This window comes from Neovison vison, chromosome 8, assembly GCF_020171115.1.
Source record: "Neovison vison isolate M4711 chromosome 8, ASM_NN_V1, whole genome shotgun sequence".
Lineage (NCBI taxonomy): Eukaryota > Metazoa > Chordata > Mammalia > Carnivora > Mustelidae > Neogale > Neogale vison.
The window spans coordinates 119645674-119665213 of NC_058098.1; the positions used below are offsets into that span (position 1 = coordinate 119645674).

The 19540-nt window shown below is 52.1% G+C and overlaps 1 protein-coding gene across 1 annotated transcript in view; it reads left to right on the forward strand.

Moving 5' to 3' along the window:
- GALNT14 (polypeptide N-acetylgalactosaminyltransferase 14) overlaps window positions 1-19540 on the forward strand; it is a 209053-nt gene that overhangs the window by 120873 nt on the left and 68640 nt on the right. Inside the window, exon 2 of the mRNA XM_044261823.1 lies at window positions 16256-16425. Coding sequence (XP_044117758.1) covers window positions 16256-16425 — 170 coding nt within the window. The remainder of the gene's footprint in view (window positions 1-16255; window positions 16426-19540) is intronic.

Consider the following 19540-nt stretch of genomic DNA (forward strand, 5'->3'; position numbering starts at 1 on the left):
TTTCCTTAGGTCCTCTTTTCTTTCACACTGGGGTTTCTGTGTGTGTGTGTGTATGTGTATGCGTGTGGTAGAGTTTATTATTATTATTGTTATTGTTATTGTTATTTTCATGCTATGCTCCCCTTTCTGTTTTTGTTTCTCCTCCCAGCAACATGACTGCACTGTGGCCATGCCCTTCGTCTTGCTTGACTTCCTGACCCTGATTCAGGACAGGGCATTTCTTGACCGCTTTCCTAGCATGGCTGAGCCCTTTCACTTCCCTCCACAAGGCAGAATTGGAGGGCTGGGGGGAGCTCTGTGTTCTACTTCCTGCAGCGTATGGCCAGGGGAGGGTGGAGCAGCTGAGCTGGTCTGGGGCTACGAGCTGTTTTTATGAGGACACCCCACCCTGCCTGTGCCAGATGCGAGAATCCACAGGGAAAACCCACGCTCCTACTTCTAAGGCACACGCAGCTTGGGGCGGGAAGACCCGGTAAGCAGGTAATTCTAGTAAGTGCTGTGACACGAGGGGGACATTTTTAGATTGCTGGGGTCAGATCCTCTCAACTTTCTTTGAGCACAGGTGGTGGCAGTTTGAGATGAAAGATACCAGTAAGGACCCTCGTGTGTGGGGTCCAGAATCGAGCCAGATGAGGCCGGAAGTCGAGGGAAGGACTTACAGCCCAGGCAAAGGGATGGGACCTGACTGTATTTCAGAAGAGTCACTCCAGCAGCACCGTGAAAAATTAAATGCGGGTCTAAAGACTTCAGTTCCCCAGAGAATATCTTTGGGGCACCTCTGCAAAGAGGCCAAGGAAATATATTTTGTACTTGGAGCTGAGGCATCAAGGAGTCGAAAAGTTCCTAAAATGAGCTGACATCCCCATCCTTCTCGTCCTCGCCCCATTTAACACACCCTCGGCTTCTGGGCAGGTGCTGAGACCCCCAACTTTCTCTCCCAGGGCTGTTCCTCGTGGACCTCTGCAGATACTGTCCAGGTCTGCCCAGATGGCAGCCGGGGCGAGGGCTGTGCATCTGGACAGCGTGTCAAGACTGTTGTCTTGTTACAGTGCAGCCCAGGCCAGGGACCAATTACAGGGTCCCTCTGCACAGCATCCTTATTACTGTGCTCAGCATGAAACAGGCAGAGGCTGGCAGAGCTGGGAACTGGCTTCGACCCCCTAAAGGCTAGCCGGGTAGGAGGAAGGAGGGCATCATCGATTTCTTCCCTTTCAGGCAGGTTTGCCCCTGTGAGCCCATCTTCACAAGGAGGCACCCACTCCTCCACACTGGACCTGACAGCCAGGGGCCTCCTGGAGCTCCAGGGTAGCACCGGATCCGGGATGCTCTGAGCAGAAATTTGCATCTGTGTATCCAAAGACTTCTCTCTGGGGAGAAGGCCCATGGCTCCCATCACTTTGCAAAGGGGGGGCCCTGTGTCATCGGAGTAGTTAAGAAGACCTTCTCTCTCTCTCATCCCTACATCTGATGGCCGGGGGATCTCAGCAGAGACCCAGAGAGCAGACGTGATTTGCCCAAGGACATAAGGACATCCACTTCCAGGGTGGTGGCAGAGGCCGATCTCCAAGTCAGATCTCCTGGCTCCCCCCAGGACCCTCCTCACTGCCTCTTTGGTGAGACCACTTCCTTCCTGCGCTGCGGACTCACGTGTTTCTGTGCTTTGCTAACACAGGAACATGTAGCTGCTCTGTATTGAGTGCTTGGTGTATGCACAGCGCAGTGCTCTATAGTTCACTTGTGGTATTCCCTTCGTTCATCAACCTGCATCATGGTTTCAGAGCGTAGGCCGGTGTGGTACTCTCCGTTGCCAGGGAGAGGTTAAACCACTTGCCCGCGGTCACAGAGGTAGAAACCAGAGGAGAGGGATGGCAAACCCAGCCCTGTAGGGCATCTACTCTTCCCAGGCCCCACTGGCCATGTCCGTGTTAAAATCCTGTCAGCCTGGCCCATCCCTGAAGGCCCAAGCCAGGACCTGCATGCTTCCTAAAGGAAGGGTTCTGACAAGCCCAGCCCTTGCTGCCTTCCCTTCTCTGGGCAGATGGAGTCCTGACAAGTCCTCTGTAGGCAGATGGCCCTGATTTCCCAGCCAGGCCTGCTCCTTCCTTGCTGGCTGCCCTCGGGCGTGTCTCCTTCTCCTCCGCTAGCCTCTGTTTCTCTATGACACAGGAATTGTGGCATCCAAATCCTGGGGCTCTTAATGAGATAATTCATGTCCGCAGAGTCATTTATTCAACAAATATTTGAGAATCTGCCATGTGCCAGGAACCGTGCAGGTGATACCCATGGTGAGGGAGAAGACATGGTTCCGGCTCTCAGGACGTCAGTGGCTGGTCAGAGAGGCAGACGGGAAAGAGATGCTTAATCAGAGTGAGCTGGTGTAGGCTGGCATGTCCAGATGCCTTCAAGGAGAGGTACAAGGGTCTAGGAGAGTGTAAGGAGAGACTGATTCAACCTGAGGTCCGGGGAAAGCCTCTTTAAAGAGGCAGCACTTCGTCTGAGCCTGATGGATGAGGAGGAGTGGGTCAGGTAAAGACTGTTCCAGGCGGAGAGCCCCACAGACATGGAGGCCGCTCAGTGGGGTTGCTGTAGCAAAATACCACCCACTGCGGGGCTTAAACAACAGAAATTCCTCCTCTTGAGGTTCTGGAGGCCTGGAGCCTGAGATCAAAGTGTTGGCAGTGACATTTTTCCTTGAGGCCTCTCTCCCTGGCTTGCCACCTTCCTGCTGTGTCCTCACATGGCCTCTTCTCTGTGTGAGGACACCCCTGGTGTCTCTGCCTCTTTTTATAAGAACACCAGTCATGGGGGATCAGGGCTCCACTCTGATAGCTATTTTAACGTAATCCCCTCTTTGAAGGCCCTATCTCCAGCCAGTAGCACGAATTAGCCCCTCCCCAAATGACCTCATTTAACCTTCATTACTTCTTTAAAGGCGCTATCTCCAGATATGGTCATATTCTGAGGTCCCAGAGACCTCAGCAGAGGAATCTTGGGAGCGGGAGAGACAACTCAGCCCAGAACAAGTGGGAAAGAGCCAGTCTTGTCCAATTTATTTATTTTCAGAAAAACAGTATTCATTATTTTTTCACCACACCCAGTGCTCCATGCAAGCTATGCCCTCTATAATACCCACCACCTGGTACCCCAACCTCCCACCCCCCCGCCACTTCAAACCCCTCAGATTGTTTTTCAGAGTCCATAGTCTCTCATGGTTCATCTCCCCTTCCAATTTACCCAAAAGCACATACCCTCCCCAATGTCCATAACCCTACCCCCCTTCTCCCAACCCCCCTCCCCCCAGCAACCCACAGTTTGTTTCGTGAGATTAAGAGTCACTTATGGTTTGTCTCCCTCCCTATCCAGTCTTGTTTTAGAAGCTGAAGAGGCCAGGGAGCTGGAGGAGAATGACCAAAGGGGACAGGAGAGTGGGAGGGGGCTGGAGACTTGGCAGGGCTTGGGGTGGGGGGTGGTGAAGGCACAGCAGAGTGGGGACAATATTCTGAGTGCTGAGGGAGCCACGGGAGAGGTTTGGAGCTAGAATGGGAAACAGAGGATCAGGTGTGATTTTAAAAATGTGTCTCTGGAAAACGGGGGCTTGGGGCCAAGAGTTGAAGTTCAGAGTTGGGTCTTCTTGACTCAAGGGGTGGTTGCTGTAGAGATGGGGGAGGGAAGGAGGATAGATGGAGACCCGTGTTAGGATGTGGTGTTGGGTTAGGTGTGGGGGAGGGGTGGTTCAGGTGATCAGGCTGAGGGCAAAGGTGAGAGAGAAATAAGCGTCAGAAAGAAAGATGGTCGGATTCCTCTTGGAGTCACTTTATAGATAATGGTGCCATTCCTTCCAGTGGGAAGGACAAGGGGAGGTGCCAGTTGGGACGGGAAGATCGAGCCTCAGTGAGCATGTCAGGCAGGCCTTTGTGTAGTGCACAGGCAGAGCAAGGAGGTCCAGGCTGGGACGCTATATGGGGAGTTGGCCAACTATGGGAGGCGTTGGAGGCACAGGAGTAGAAGAAAGTCACCTATGGTGAGCACGTAGGGAAGCAGGATTTAATCCATGAGGATTCCAACATTTCAAAGCCAGGGAGGGGAAGAAGCCAGCAAAGGAGATGGAGAAAAGGCCAGAGCATGAGGAGGTGGACGAGGAAGCCAGGAGACCTTGGCTGGTAGGTCTGTGGACCCCTTTCCTTGCCATTCTCTGCTTCTTACTGAATTTTTTTCTTTTTTATTTTATTTTATTTTATTTTATTTATTTATTTGACAGACCAAGATTACAAGTAGGCAGAGAGGCAGGCAGAGAGAGGAGGAAGCAGACTCCCTGCTGAGCAGAGAGCTCAATGCAGGGCTCAATCCCAGGACCCTCAGATCATGACCTGAGCCAAAAGCAGAGGCTTTAACCCACTGAGCTACCCAGGCGCCCCTGTCTTTTTTTTCCTGAATAGCTGTTGGCAGTTTCCCTCAGGTGACAGAACTCAGGAAATAATGAGGGAATGAATGAACACACATGCTCAGAGCAGAGGAATAACTGCCGGTCTTATGAATGGACCTTGGGGTGGGGGTGGAGGGGACAGGACGTGTAACTACCCTCACCTCCCTCCTGCAGCCCAGGAACTGCAGTCCAAGTGGCTAGGCTGGGTACGAGTCTGCTGGAAACCCACAGCCGTGTGGAGCAGAGGGCCCTCTGGGGAACCACACCTCATGCCTGCCAGCGTCCTGGCCTGAGCAGGACTGAGCGAGTCGCCTTGGCTGCCGGTGCAGGGAGCCGCCTCCCCCAGCAGGTTGCCGGAGTCCCTGTCGCCTTTCCTCCCCGAGCAGTGTCGACTGCACTGTAATCACACAATTATGATGCCATTAAAATGTCACATTTGGAGAAATCCATATAAACAAAGCATTAACAACCCCTTGAAAATTGCAGTCTTTACCACTAATGACCTACTTTCTCTACACACCGCGCCCTCCCGCCACCCCCACTCGGTTGCTGCTTTCCCCAGCCCTGCGTTCGGAGGTGCTGCAGAGGGTACGGTCTGTCGTCTCTGCTGCCGGGAAACCCTTGATGTCTAATGTGCCGGCAGAAGCTCTGTGACGGGTCCAAAGGCAGCCAGGCCAGGGGAGCCCAGCGCGGAGCCACTTAGTGAAGGTGACCAGAGGAAGCCACACCCAGGCAGGGCCAGGGTCCTGCAGGAAGGGCCCGAAGAGAGAAGCCGGCCCTTGGGAAGCTGAAGAAGGAAGGAAGATGGTGTTGAAAAATCTGAAAGGTCACTTCATGCCTTGGCTTGGACCTCCCTTCCCCGCCCCATCTTGGGGCACCAAGCTAGAACCAGACAGGTAGTTCTCAGATTCACAGCGTAACACAACAGGGGAGGAAAGTGTCCTGCTCGGGACTGTGGGCGAGAGGGCTCTGGATCCCTGCTGCCTTCAGTCCAGGAGGAGACATAGGTGGGCTGGGCAGAAAGGCCGCGGCCAAGAGAGACTTGATGGTTTTAACTTCGTTTCCTAGAAGAGTGCTCTGGAAAATTTCACATACTGAATTTTCTTTGTCACCAGAATCTAATTTTAATGCATGAAGAAAATGGATTACTTAGAGGAATGTTATATATGAGTGCTCTTATAAAATAAAGTGAATGAGTGCTCTTATAAAGTGAAACATAAACCAAAACAGCTCTGGCAAATAATTAATCTCTTCCAATGTATCTGAATTGCAAATCTGGATTCCCATAGAGTCCCGGATGTGATTAAAGTGAGAGGATGCCTAATTCTGACAAAGCAAAGAGGAGGCCACCATGGATTAGAAGCAGCTGGGTTAGCGTGTAGGTTTTAAATAGCGCTCAGGCACTTTCCACCCCCTCTCAGTTCAGGGCTCACCTGCAGAAGATCAGGCCCCATACACCCTGATGAGTGGACAAGAATGGTTGGTGACTAGCTTGTCATCTGGGGAAAGCAGTTATTGGTGCTTCCTGAGTGAGGGAGATGGGGGGGTCTTGTTTACAAGCAAGTGCATCCTAAACTCCCTTTTTATAGTTCCTGTGACGGGGCATGGACCGTGTTCCCACTGCTTCCTGAAGATGGTCAGTATTTAGGACAGGCTCAGGAGGGTCTCTGTTTTTCAGCCCACTGCAATGATCCCTGCCTGTCGCCTGTAGCACTCAGCTTGCCCTTGGCCAAGGCAGGACTCCCACCCTCACCCAGATTCAGCAGGCAAGCCGTCTGGGTACTCGGGTCTGTTTTTGACAAAAAGATCTCCTTTCATAAAAGCCGACCAGCAGTCCCCCATGGGGTGCTGTCAGATAAAGTCATTTCAAAGTCATGCACACCAACCCCACACCTACATATTCAGCAGCTGACCTAGTTTTGAAGAAGCTGGAGGGTATGTGGATGTCACCTTATTTACAGAGCAGCTAGAAAATGCGCTAAGCTCTGGGCCCCTGCTGCACGCGGTATCTGGGGAGATCTAGCCTGCGCGTTGGAGGTGTCGAAGAGAAGGGAACAAATTCTCCTCAGCCGAGAGCTCGGGGCTTCTTGCTAATGTCACCTTTGGGGAATGAATGACAGGGCTTAGGGGATACTGAAGCCTGAAACTCCTTTTCTAGCCTGAATGCAGTTTAGCGTGCAGATTAGGAAAGGTGTTTCCAGGCTAACCTGGCAGAAAGTATAGGACTGATCTGGTGGAATCCCTCCTCCCTCTTCCCTCCTCCTCTCTAGGCGGTACTGGGCAGTGGCCACTCCGCCAGTGACCCCCTGCCATCGCAGGTCCCTCTTAAGGACCCAACAGAGCCCCCATGTCTGGGCTTCATCCCAGCATTTCTACTTAGTTGACCAAGTCCCTTGAAACTCTCAAACCTCAGTTTCCCCTTCCGTAACATAGGATTCATAAAAGCACCTGCTTCAGGTTTGTCCTGAGTGTGTGATGAGTGACCTTTCAGGAGAGAGCCTGGTGCACAGTAAACGTTACAGGTGTGAGAATTGATCACCTTTTCAAGTCAGCCCTTTCCCTGGCCTTCCATAGCCACCTCCATCTTGATTTCTCCAAGGTCGCCTTTGCCTGGGCAGAACATACAGGGAGATTTGGGGAAGCTGCAAACCTTGCCCAACACATTCCTTGTGAGTATAGCTGTAGGACTAGCCAGTCCAGCCCTCAGAAGCCAAGTCCCAGGAGGCCTGGAGAAGACACTCTGGGACTAATGTTCTATTGGAAGAGACAGGCCTGCAGTGGAGCAGAGAGCCCTGGCAACCAGGTTCCTTGGTTTGTTGGGAAGCTTGGGGTGTTAAGCAGGCTCAAGTTTCTAACCTCATCCCCAAGATTCCTCAGTTCTCTCCTCAGAATCGCCCACATTGTTCTGTGCGGCCCCAGTTCCCACCTGCACACCTGTAAAATGAGGGTTAACTCAGAGGTCCTGCAAAGTTCCGTTTATGTCCTTTCAAACGAAAGGGAACCCTTAGCTATTACATTTCTTAAAATACTTTTTTTGTCTTATCATTTGCATAGCCCTCGGGTAGACCCGCCCTGCCGGGTCCCAGGACGCATGACGTTGGTAATGATCTAGGGCTTTGCTCCCAGTGGACAGCCCGGTGATGCCTATAGTCATTCACTTGTGGATGCTGTCAGAGACCCCATTTCTACCACAGGGAAGGAAGAAGCTAAACATAGATTGGCTGACTATAAATTGCTTTTTCTCTCCATTAGCATTCAGTACCCCAAAAAAATAATAGTAACTGTAGCAATGTTGACAATAATAATATGTTACATACGCATTATGTTTTGTCAAGCAATTTTTCAGGCCGTATCTCATTTCTGAGACCTAATTTGGGGCCTGTAAAATTGTCGGGGGTACCCTCAGGGTGGAGGGAAGAACTGACCACAAGCAGTTGAAAGGACACGTGGAACACAGCCAGGCTCCGGACCCAGCTTTTCCTGACTTGCATTCTCTTCCTGACATCAAAGAAACGGTGGAAAAGGATTATAGGGTCATCCCTAGTGCGGCGGTCCCCCTTCTGTGCCCGTCTCTGTTCTCCCACACACAAACCCTCTGGTGACTGCGATTCTGTCCTTTGGTGAAATTGGGTTGAAATATACAAGGAGCCCCCTGAAGGAGAAAAGAAATCACGGAAGCGTCCTCTGTAGTAGGAGCACTGTTCCCTTCCCATCATCCTTCCCTCCTTTATCTTTCTTTACTTTTCTCCTTTTATTCCATGACTGCCCCCCAGGGTCACAATTTGGTGGCCTTCAGGCCAAATGTAGCCTGTGGGCATATTTTGCCCAAAGAGGAGATTGAAAGAGCCTTAAGTAGGCAGGTTTTGTGTGGTATGTACAAGGTTTTCATTTCTGTTCAAGGCATTTCTGTTCTCAGCGACCCTGAAGGCATATTCTTTTGTGACCCCTGCTAGATCACCTTTGTTCAGTAGTGTCCCTTGACAATTGCCTGGGTCCACAGCTGTTCCTTGAGGCAAAAGAGCTTCCTGATGATGCCTGGTGATACTTCCCAGCCCTGCTGGGGCAAGGGAGGGGAGAGGAGTCAGACTTTGGAGGAGAGATTTCGTCTGTCACTGAGAAATGCAAATCTTGTTTTTAGTGTTTTATTCTTTCTTTGGAGAACTTGCTTTCCTTGGGTCGAAGCCCTGACCTTGAGGCCCCATCTCAATCCTGCAAGAGGCCACTGTGGCCACGTTGGAATATGGCTGCAGCATCCCCTTGCAGGCTCTCCCTCAGTCTGATGAGGTGACCGTGCACATAAGATGACTCACTGTCCCTGCCAGAGACCGTGTTGCATGTTCTGTCCTGTCTGGCTGGAGGCTTCCCCTCCTGAGCCCACTTCTGGTTCTGCTCTTCCCAAGTCCAGATTCTCTGCTCCATCTCTCCAGGGCACAATTCCATCTCTTGGTGCATTTTCTCCTCCAGCATCAGCCTCCTGGTTGGGGGTAAATCCAACTGCCTATGTCACTGACAAATCCTCTTTCTCCTGAGCCCCGTGGGGGTACCTGGCTCCCTCCCTTTCTGATCTCTTGCTTTCTGGGTTCCAGACCTGGAAGGGATGAAGCTTCTGCTGTTCCGGGGGTTGGCTTACTGGTCTAGTCTTTGAACACAAAGAAGAGGATACAGAAATGAATGCTGCCCACCAGCAATTGGGAGGGAGTCTTTTTTTTTTTTTTTTGAAAGATTTTATTTATTTATTTGACAGAAAGAGGGAGAGATAACAAGTAGGCAGAGAGGCAGGCAGAGAGGGAGGAGATGAGCAGAGAGCCTGATGTGTGGCTCGATCCCAGAATCCCAAGACCATGATCTGAGCCAAAGGCAGAGGCTTAACCCACTGAGCCACCCAGGCACCCCTGGGAGGGATTCTTTAAGCAAGCTGTAAGCTATTGAAATGCCTGTCCACCTAAAGGAGCTCTGGGTTGAGTCTTTCTTTGGTGGTGGAATTTATAGGACGTCGGGTGGGAAGGGAGCAGACACGTTGGCATTGCTCACACTCCCTGACACCTGCGGGGGGGACAGGCCCTCTTCCCCAGTCACGCAGTCTTAAATCTCCCTGGTACCTCCCTCTCATGCTAATTAGTAAGCAAATTAATCTCCATATAAGGTCCAAATTGTGTGAGTTTGGCTTTTTTCTATTCCAGAAACAAAAGCTGGGCTGCTGTCCATTCCATTAATCATATTATATTTCACAGTTGGAGTTTTTAGGCAATTATAATAATTATCAGAACTTCTCCTCTTCCAGAAAGCTCGAAGCCTCCCCCCAAAGCCGTATTTGCGCATGGTGTGCAATTGGGATACAGGTGGTGTGTGTATGTTGGGACAGTGGCAGGGAGGAGAGAGCTGGGCAGTAGAGGCTCTTGCTGTCAGAGCCTCAGTGACACTGACTGGAGGCAGATGGAGAAAGAGACCAGTGTTCGAGAGGGTTCTAGGCATGGCATCCAAGCTGGCAGACCTTCCAGGGGTGCAGAGAAGCCATAACAAGCAGCTCCCAGCAGACCCATTTTGTAGGCGCCTGGCTCTAGGGCGTGGGGGAGGGGGTTGAAAGGAAAGTAGGGGAAGAAATGGATGGAGCAGGACTAGAAGAGTAAACTCATCCCCACTGATTACACGCTACCTCATTTGGTCCAAGAAATAGCCTTTTCCCCTCCATTATATGTCCATTCCATCCTCCACATTCTTTAAGGAGTGACTTTCATATAATTAATACTAACCATTAAACTACAGCATTAAAGGAGCAATTGCCTAATTCTGAGGAAAATTTAAATTTATTACCAGCACCCGAGATAAAATGAATGCTGAAGAGAAGGAGAGAAAACCCTGCAGAAGATAAATAGAAAGCCAAGTGGGATATTGACTTGATCCTTCTCCAGTGCGGGGTAATTTGGCTTCTAAAGTGAGTTAGATCATAATAAATTAAATTTAGATTTCTGCACATCAGTTAAATAACTCCCAAGACAGAATTCCAGCCAGAGGAAGAGGTGATAATACATGGTGGAAATATTAAAATGAAGATCTTATCTAATAATCCATAATTGATGGGCTGTCCCTAGATGAGGGAAAAGGATTTTCCAGCTCTTTCCTTTGCCATGAGCCCAGGTGAGCAAGGGAGGGCCTGGCTGGCCCTTCCTTCTTTGCTGGAATTCGTCTTACATGCTGTGGTGGGAGGGAGTCCATTCCCAGGGTCTTTCCTTTCCCAGCCCATTCACTCTGGGCAGGATTTGCATAGAGATATGCTGTCCTCTTCACTCTCTGGACTGGCCCTTGGAAAAATAAGGCCCATCCCCAGCTGGGTGGGTATTAGAATAACACTGGTGTGAGCAGATAACTTCTACATGTTTGGTTATCACCATCCAGCAAGGGGGTAAAATGTGGCCGTGGATGAATGAAACTCCTTGATGATGTCGAAGGAACGTGAGCTTTGAAGCCAGAAGTCCTGGGTCAGAGTCTCAGTAGTGGACTCACTATGTCCGTGGTCTTAACCACGCTCCTTTGTTTCCTTGACCCTCAGTTTTCTCACCTGTGAAATGGGAACAACACAACTGGCTTGCCTGACTCACAGAGATAATACAGATGCAGCATTCCAGTGAGAAAGCTTTGCAGATAAGAGTAAACTTTTCTGTTTGGCCTGTTTGATATTGACCATCGATTGTTATTATATTTTCTCATTTCTAAAAGTGATGCTCAGTTCCTTTTCAGTGAACTTTGGTTCTTTGCTGAGTCTTTATTCCATATTTTAACCATTTTATCTACAGTTATGCTTTCTTTTGTATCTGTAATTCTTGCATCTGAAGTCTTAGGAAGATCTAATCTGTTGTTTATAGTTTCCACTGGAAAAAAAGGACTTATTTCACTTATTTTGGAAAGCAAGAGAGAGAGTGGAGTGGGGAGGGGCAGAGGAGGGAGAGGGAGAGAGAAACACAAGTAGACTAGTGCTGGGTACAGAGCCCAGCACGGGCTCATTCTCACAACCCTGAGTTCAGGACCCTGAGATCAGATCTGAGCCAAAACCAAGAGTCAGACGCTCCACTGACTGAGCCAGCCAGATGCCTTTGATCTTTTTTATTATGATTTTGTCTTTCAGTGAGCTTTGTGGAACTCCTGAGGATGTAAATTGGTGATGGTTTTCTCCAGATAGGATTTACATTTGCTTCTGGCAGGAGATAGATTCTGGTTTAATATTAGAAGGAAACTTCTAGAAGTCGCAGGCCTTCGAAGTTTGGAGTGGGTTCTTTGGGACCTCTGTGTCCCTGGCTGGACCCAGGAGGGATGTCCCCTGGACAGTGGAATGTTATGTTGGAGTGTCAAATATTGGATGGATAGATGAATTCTGTCATCTTGAAATACGCTCTATCATTGTTTTCAGTTCTGACCTCCTGTGTGTTAGCCCGGCATCTTCCAGCCTTCCTGCAGGAATCTTTTGTGGAGTTGCATCCTTTTCTGCCCTGGCTTGGGGGAAGACCGGTCTTCCACTCAGGAAGAACAGTGGTGGACCAGTGTGGGGATGGTGAAGGAGACACAGAGATCCTCTGAGGGGGGTGATCCCAAACAGAGGAAGAAGTTGGCAGAGAAGAATAATGAGAAACACATGGATAGTCTTTGAAGATGGCCAAAGGAAATGGCAAGGAGGCTCTGGGAAGGCAGTGTCGCCTCGTGGTCGGGAGCATGGCAGTGGGGCCAGGCTCCATGGGTTCAAACCCTGGCTCAAGCGCGTACTACCTGTGTGACATTGGCCAAGTCACCTGATCACTCTCTGCCTTGGTTTCCCCAGTTGTAAAATGGGAATGGTAAAATCGGCGGCTGTGATTGTGAGGATTAGATGTGAATGTTTATGATATGTGATAGGTACCCCTAGAGTGTTGGTTGTTTTATCGTAGGGTAAGTTTGAGAAGTTTTATTAAGGATCAGCACAGTTCAGAGAAGTATAGAAGTTTCTTCAAGTGATAGAGACATTCTGATTCTAATGGCAGAGGGTGGGGAAGAAAAGATCTAAGGCAATGAGAGAACTAGTAGCTGGGGGAAAGAAGAGAGGGAGACAAACACATTAAAATCATAGAGAGCCCCATAATCAGTTCTAATAGCGCTGGAGCCAAATAATCAGCCTGCACGAGAAATGAGAGGAACAGGCCAGGGAAGGTCGGAGGAAAGGGGACTTGGGGTGTCTCCTGAAAGTACAGTGGGAGGAAAGAAACAAAGCCGCTTCTGTGCTTTGCATGTGCTTCTGCATGTTCATTTTTGGTGCCCAGTTATTTAAGCCGGGCTTTGGGTGACGTAATCAGATACATTCTGTTGAAAAGATCATCTTGGTTTTCTGTGTGTGACATCATACTTACAGCTGGAAACGTACACACTCTAGGTTGAGTAAATTCTGGTTAGTGAGACAAGGAAGGGTCGTGGGTGGTGGTGGGGGCCACACAGGAGCGGTCAGAGCCCTGGGGCGGGACCTTGGGGGTGTTCCTGATGGGAGAGAGCCGTTTTATCACTTCCTGTAACAGCAAAGTTTGCGAAGGTGCACATGCGGATCCAAGCAGTGCCCCGGGTGGTCACAGGAGCCAGGAAGCAAGGAATCCAAAGTGTGGGTACCATGTGCCGCCCTCCGGGTCCTCAGAGCCTGATTATGGGGCCTCATGATTTGAAGAGCTTGGAAGCCAACTCCAAATTAGTACTAGAAGTATCTGGGGGAGTCTGGGGCCCTTTAGAAATCCTGGGAGGGCCACAGCCACTTCCCTCTGCGGACCAGGAGGGGAAGAGGGGCTGGTCCTTCCCATGGGCTTGGCCCCCACCTCGCTCCTCTCCATTCGCTCTCCGCAGAGGACATGCCCCCGATTGGTTTCTGTGATAGAGCAAGCAGAGGCGTTGGGAGGTTCAGGAAGGATTCAGTCAGCAGTCCCTTCACTTTCTAGCCATGAAGCTTGGGCAAGCCAGCCAGCTAGCCTCTCTCCCTGCTGATCCCTCTCTGTACAGATGGGGTTGTGTGTGCATTCTGAGGCAATATGTGTGGGATGCCTTGTAAAACAGAAATTATTATTCAGATGGTAATGTTAGTATTTTAAACACAGTGTCACTATTATTTAATACATCCAGATATTGTTGTAGGAAAACCAAGCTCCCAGGCCAGGGATTTCCCCCTCAGTGGATCTCAGTGCAGCGAAGTGTGAACCCACTCTGTGCACGTGACCATTGGAGGAAGCGGTCCCTTCCGGGGAAGTTTTGAGTGATTGTTCAGTTTTTCTCACCAGCCAGGCTGTTACTCTGGCCCTGGGCTTTCTAGGGTCCAGAATCACAGCTCAGTTCCCATGGCCCCCTCGCCAAGGAGGCAGAATCTGCCAGGAATGGTTTGCTGCCTGTAGGGTGGTGATTGCTGGCCTTGAGCCTGGTCTGGTGTGAATAGAGAGTAGGGGACGAGGCCAAGAGGTCTCTACCTGCCTTTTCTCCAGCCCGTCCCCGGGGCCTGCTCCTCCATCTGCTTCTCCAGCTGATGCGTGGAACCTTCTTCCATCAGTGCCCCAGCACCGCCCCTGTTCGGCCCTCACTTTCCACCAGCCTCAATTCCTGAGCTCCCCTCCCAGCTGGGCTCCTTGTGGCAATCTCTTCCCTCCACTTCGTCCAGCACCTGTGGCCAGAGGCCCTTCCCCCTGACCTGCTTCATACAGACCCAGCTGTATTGCAGAATTCGCTTTCACTCATGCATTCTTTGCGGTCCACATTCTGGCTGCCCCATTCCTGAGCTAGCCCTGTCCTCAGCAGATTCTCCCTTCCCCAGGTCTTCCTGCCCTTTGTCTGGGTTTTCACTACACACATATTTCCTCTCCCATTTCCTCCTAAGCAAAGCAACCTGCCTGCTCATCCTTCAAGCACAAACTGATTTGACGCTTCTTCCAGGCAGCCCTCCGCGTTTCCCTCATTCCTCTGGTAGAAGCGGTAAAGGAGTCTTCATGCATGTCTCTCTGCAACCTTGCAACCTACTCGAGGTCTGGGACCTTCCATCTCTGCATCTCCCCTCCGTGGCACAGAGTATTGGAGGAGCTCACCCCTGACTGAGAGACTTGCAGTGAATCTAACTGGGAACGAGCCAGTGGGGGACGTTACCGGGTCCCATGATTTCAGGGGTGACAGCTGTCAGTCTGTGACATTGCACAGCTCGGGCTGGGTAGGGCGTGGAGGGGGAGGGTCTCACACTCCACCTCCTGTGTAGCAGCAGTATCCCGGCACATTCATAAAATCAATTATTGGCTAAAACTCGCTGGTTTTCAAAGCTTCATTTTGTGCTATTAGCAGGAGAATGCTGTTTCAAAAGGAGAAAACAGAGAGAGAGAGAGAGAGGGAGAGGCAGATCAATTACCAGATAAGGTCGAGTGGTGCGTGAGATAAATGTGCACATCATGAACCACCCCACAGAGCCACCTTCTGGGGTGCAGCGGCACCTGGCCGACCATCTGCGGGGCTTGCCCTGAGCCTTTCCATCAGGTTCCGTGTGTCCAGGAGGGCTTCCTGGTCAGCGACAGGAGGGACGGGGTCCAGGCAGCTTTTCACATTTTGCACTGCAACCAGAGGCCACCTCGCTGAGTGAGGATCCCATCCTTGGGGACGTTGCTAGCCCCAAGGCCCCAGCCCTCACATTCTAGGGCAGAACCTGGTCAGTGGGTTCTCCCCAGAGATAGAGTGCCAGCCTCCCCTGGCAGGGACCATTAAGGGAAGCAGCCAGTGTGCAGAGGCTCCGAGGCCGAGAGCTGGCATGGTCGGGGCAGCCAAGGCAGCCAGGCTCTGGGCTCGAGCCACCCCTTCACTGTGTGCCTTGCCTTCTCTGCTGTGCAGATGCAATGGCAGGCCCAGGAGGCTGAGCTCTGCTTTCTGCTCGACCCCTGTCCCACCTGTGCAGACAAACCCGGAACTTTGGTGAGAACTTGTCTTCCCAGCTCAACACAGAGCGTCTGGAGAAGACGGAACAAGATCATGAGTACACAAGCTACCTTGTTCCTATTTCTAAAGCACTGTTCCTGCACTGATGCTTCTTAAATATAATCCCAGCTTTAGGGGCGCCTGCGTGGCTCAATCAGTTCAGGGTCCGACTCTTGATTTTGGCTCAGGCCATGATCTCAGGGATGGAGTCCCCTTTGGGGCCCCGCACACACAGAGTCTGCTTGGGGTTCTCACTCTCCCTCTGCCCTTCCCTCTGCATGCTCTTTCTCTCTCAAATAAATAAATAATCTAAAAAAAGTAATCAGAGATTCCTGGGTCGGGTCAGAGGAAGGGGGGAACACGCAGGCCTCCATCTGGTGGGGAGCACGTTCTTACAGATGGATTGCCTGCGTCCTGTTGCAGAGGGGGGATGACACTCCTAGTCCTTCTGTACCTGCTCCCGAGCCAGCGCTTTTCAGCCAGGTGTTCCCAGATTACCCTGGCGAGGTGGCCTGCAGGCCCAGGGTGCTAGAACCCAAGTCCCAGCCCAGCCAACTTCCTGAGGGTGGGATCCTGAGCAAGGAGGTACTTAGCCCATAGAGGCTGTTTTCTTGTGTTGGTCCTGGGACCCCATCCTGGGACGGCCAGGGGGAATGAGTAACGGTTCTAGCACAGCGCCTTGTGCACAGCGCTCAGCAAACGGCAGCTGCTCTCACTGCGTCGCCCTGTGTGTTATCATCGTTGCTGAGGTTTCATTAACCTCTTACCTCTGGCCCCATCCTTGGGCTAAACTGTGCCGGGGAAAACCTGTTCTCTGCAGCTGGGCAGCAACAGGCAGAAGAGGGCTAGGGGAGGGCTGGGAACTCTTCTCACTGACTTCGAATTTGTGCTCCGCAGACTTTGGACTCTGACTGGGAAGACCCATGGGACCAGTTTGATGAGCGGCAGTATCTGAATGCCAAAAAGTGGCGTGTGGGTGATGATCCCTATAAGTTGTACGCTTTCAACCAGCGGGAGAGCGAGCGGATCTCCAGCAGCCGGGCCGTGCCCGACACCCGCCATCTGAGGTACCTCCCCCTGCTCCCACTTGTTACTCTCTCCCCTACCCGGTGGTGATGACAGAGCAAGGACAGGCTGGATTTGGGGGTGGGGGGGGCTGTACCAAGAATCGGGGCAGGCACACGCAATCTGCAGGCTGGACTCGGGATTGGGGGGACCCGGGCCAAGGATCGGGGCAGGTACGTACCATCTGCAGGCTGGATTGGGGATGCCCAGGCCAAGGATCGAGGCAGGCATGCGCCGTCTGTGCCGGTCAGTCAGTATTAAGGCTCTCTGCGCTCCTCACCGCTGTGAGCCACCCCCCAGGCGCCTCCAGGGGGAATGGGGGAGACCCCTTCACCTGCACTTTGCCCCCCTCACCCAGTGTCCACCCCGAAATCATGGAGCACTAGAGACCTTATGGCCTGGGCCTGGTTTCCCTGCCAGATTCCCACAGCCTGGCCTGGAACAGCTTTCAAAGGGAGGGAGGGCAAGACCCGCGGACCCCTGGGAAGTCAGGTCGGTGGCTTCGTCGGTCGCTGGGACGGGTCATTTCCTCGGACAGCCCAGTTTCGTCATGTGAGATGCGGGGCTTCTTCACATGCCCTTGCTGTGTGCTGCGGGGAGCCCTGTTCCCCAGCCTCTGTTTCCCCAGCCTCTGTTCTGCCGTCTCCTCCACGGCAGGTCAGGCCTGACTCAATGCAGAAAGCTTCATTTCTCGGGGGAAAGAGCCTTTGTGAAGGCCTGTTGCCTCATTACCACTCCCTCCTAGAGTCAATACAGTCCTTTGCTTCCTCATGAGTCCCGAGTAAGCTGGTCCATCTCTACCCCAGCCCCTCCGGGCTGGCCTCCCTGCCTACAACGGGGAGGCCCAGCTGTGCCGAAGGCCCCCAGGGCCGTGCTTCTGTCTCCCATGGGAAATGCACTTGGCACCAGCTCCAAAGAGCAGACACGCGTGTTCGGGGTGGAGGGGCTTGGAGGCGTGGTTAAACCGAGAGGCTGGCGGACTGGGGGCAGCTTCTCAGCTTTCTGTCTTTGTTTGGGTCTGTGGAGACCCGCGTGTGGATACTGGGGTGTCACTGGGAGCAGGACAGTAAGAGTTTTCATGACTTGGGATGCCGGTCAATCTGGTGGTGCTTAAGTTGTCAGTCTGTGAAGGGGGGTGGACTCAGTTCCGCCAGCTAGGCTGTACAACCCAGAGAGCTTGATTTACATAACATGCATCTCATGGAGGGGCTCTTGTCAGTCACCATCATTCATAAAAGGAGCCAGAGCCTCGATCCCCTCATAGGGCCCTGAGCCTTAAGGTATCTGTGGCTTTAGAAGTCTTCAGAAGACTCCAAGAGTCTGCAAACTCTACACCACCCTTCCCCCTTGAGGTACCCACGAGAGTGTCCTTAGCAGTAAGAAATGCCCCACAGCCAGAGATCTGGGGCACTGGCTCTACCTCGAACATTCTTGGCTGCTGGCCTGAGAGCTTCTTCAAGTCAGAGTCTTGTAATATTGCTGTCAGAATTCTGTCAGAATTCTGCAGAATTGGCATCTGATAGAATTTTCTTTAAAACTTAGGTAACCTGGGGGCAGCTGGGTGGCTCAGTTGGTTAAGTATCTGCCTTCGGCTCAGGTCATGATCTTGGGGTCCTGGGATCGAGCCACGTGTCAGGATCCCTGCTCAGCAGAGAGTCTGCTTCTCCCTCTCCCTCTGCCCCTCCCCTCCTGCTTGTGCTCTTTCTCCCAAATAAATAAATAAAATCTTTTAAAAAGGACTAAGTAATTTTATTTCCCTGAGCGGAGACTACAGGTAGAATGGAGAAGAAGGCTGAAAAGTCCCCCATCTTAGGCACCTGGTCCCTCCCTTGTCCTGAGTCCTGATGGTGAGAACCTCTAGAAGGACGAAGGGCTACCTCCCAGCCAGGACAGGAGCCGGTACATTGGGACACGAGCTCTGTAAAAGGGAGGCATGGAGTGGGGGGTTCACCGAGCAGGCAGGTTCCAGGGGATACCCTGAGCAGGACGAATTTCTGTGTTCACCCTCATCTGTGATCCGAGAGGCAGAAATGAAAGTGGTTTAAGAGGACTGGACATAGGTGCGGGATGTGGGGGAGGAACTGAGACCATCCGCCAGGATTCCGGTTTACCGGGTCCCGTTCGGGGTTCTCTCCCAGTGTGTTGTATCTGTCAGGGAAGTTTGATCTGCTGGCAGGGTGGCAAGAGGGACGGACAGGATTTAGATGGAATCTAAGGCCCCTTTGGGGAAGACAAAGAGGAAAAGTCTGTCAGCCATATGTGTGCCTCTGGGCGCTCACCTTGCCCTGTGGGAGCAGGAATTGTGTGACTCGGAGAATTTCAGATCTGGAGATCCTGATCCAAAAAAGCAGAGAGAGGAGAGGACAAGGGAATAGGAATGAGGGCAGGCACATGGGACCAGGCCATGGCAGGGCTCTTGAGCGCCGACTGTGTACAAAGCCCCAGTCTCGTGCAATGGCGTCAGCCACGTCTAGGCTGAGGGTGATATGGGGCTGACTGTGTGCCCAGACCACTCTTGTGCTAAAGAGAGTTCCAGAGACTGCCAGCGAAGCCCAGGGTGCTTCCCTCAGATGGGCCCCCCACCCCCGGGGATGGACTTTCTGTCTACAGGATCTCATTCTTCCAGCCCTCGATTCCCAGGGAATTGTGTCCGTGAAGTTAAAACCACCAGCTAAATCCCTTAATCCTGTGACGCCAGCTTTCCTGTATCCTGACTTCATCCTGAGGTAATGCCTGGGGCCGGCCTGCCTGGGCTGCCAGGACACTGGGACCCGTCTTGGGGCCTGCTCGTCCCTGCTCTAACCAGCTGTGGCTGCTGGTGACCTGTCTCCCGTCGCCCAGGGATTCAATCAGGGGCTGGCATTTACTGCGAGGGCTGTGCTGTGCATTGTAGGATGCTGGGCAGCCGCTCTGGGCTCCACCCACCAGATGCCAGGAGCACCCCCCACCATGTGATGTGGCCAGCTGTCACCGGAGGGGCAGGGGGCAGCAAGACCGAACCCCTGCTGCAAAGCCAGCCCCACTTCTTACCTCAAGACTGAAACATCAATAATCCCAGCAACAGAACGAGGCCTTCCACCCTCTAGGGGGAGACATCTTTGCTGGCTTCCAGTACAG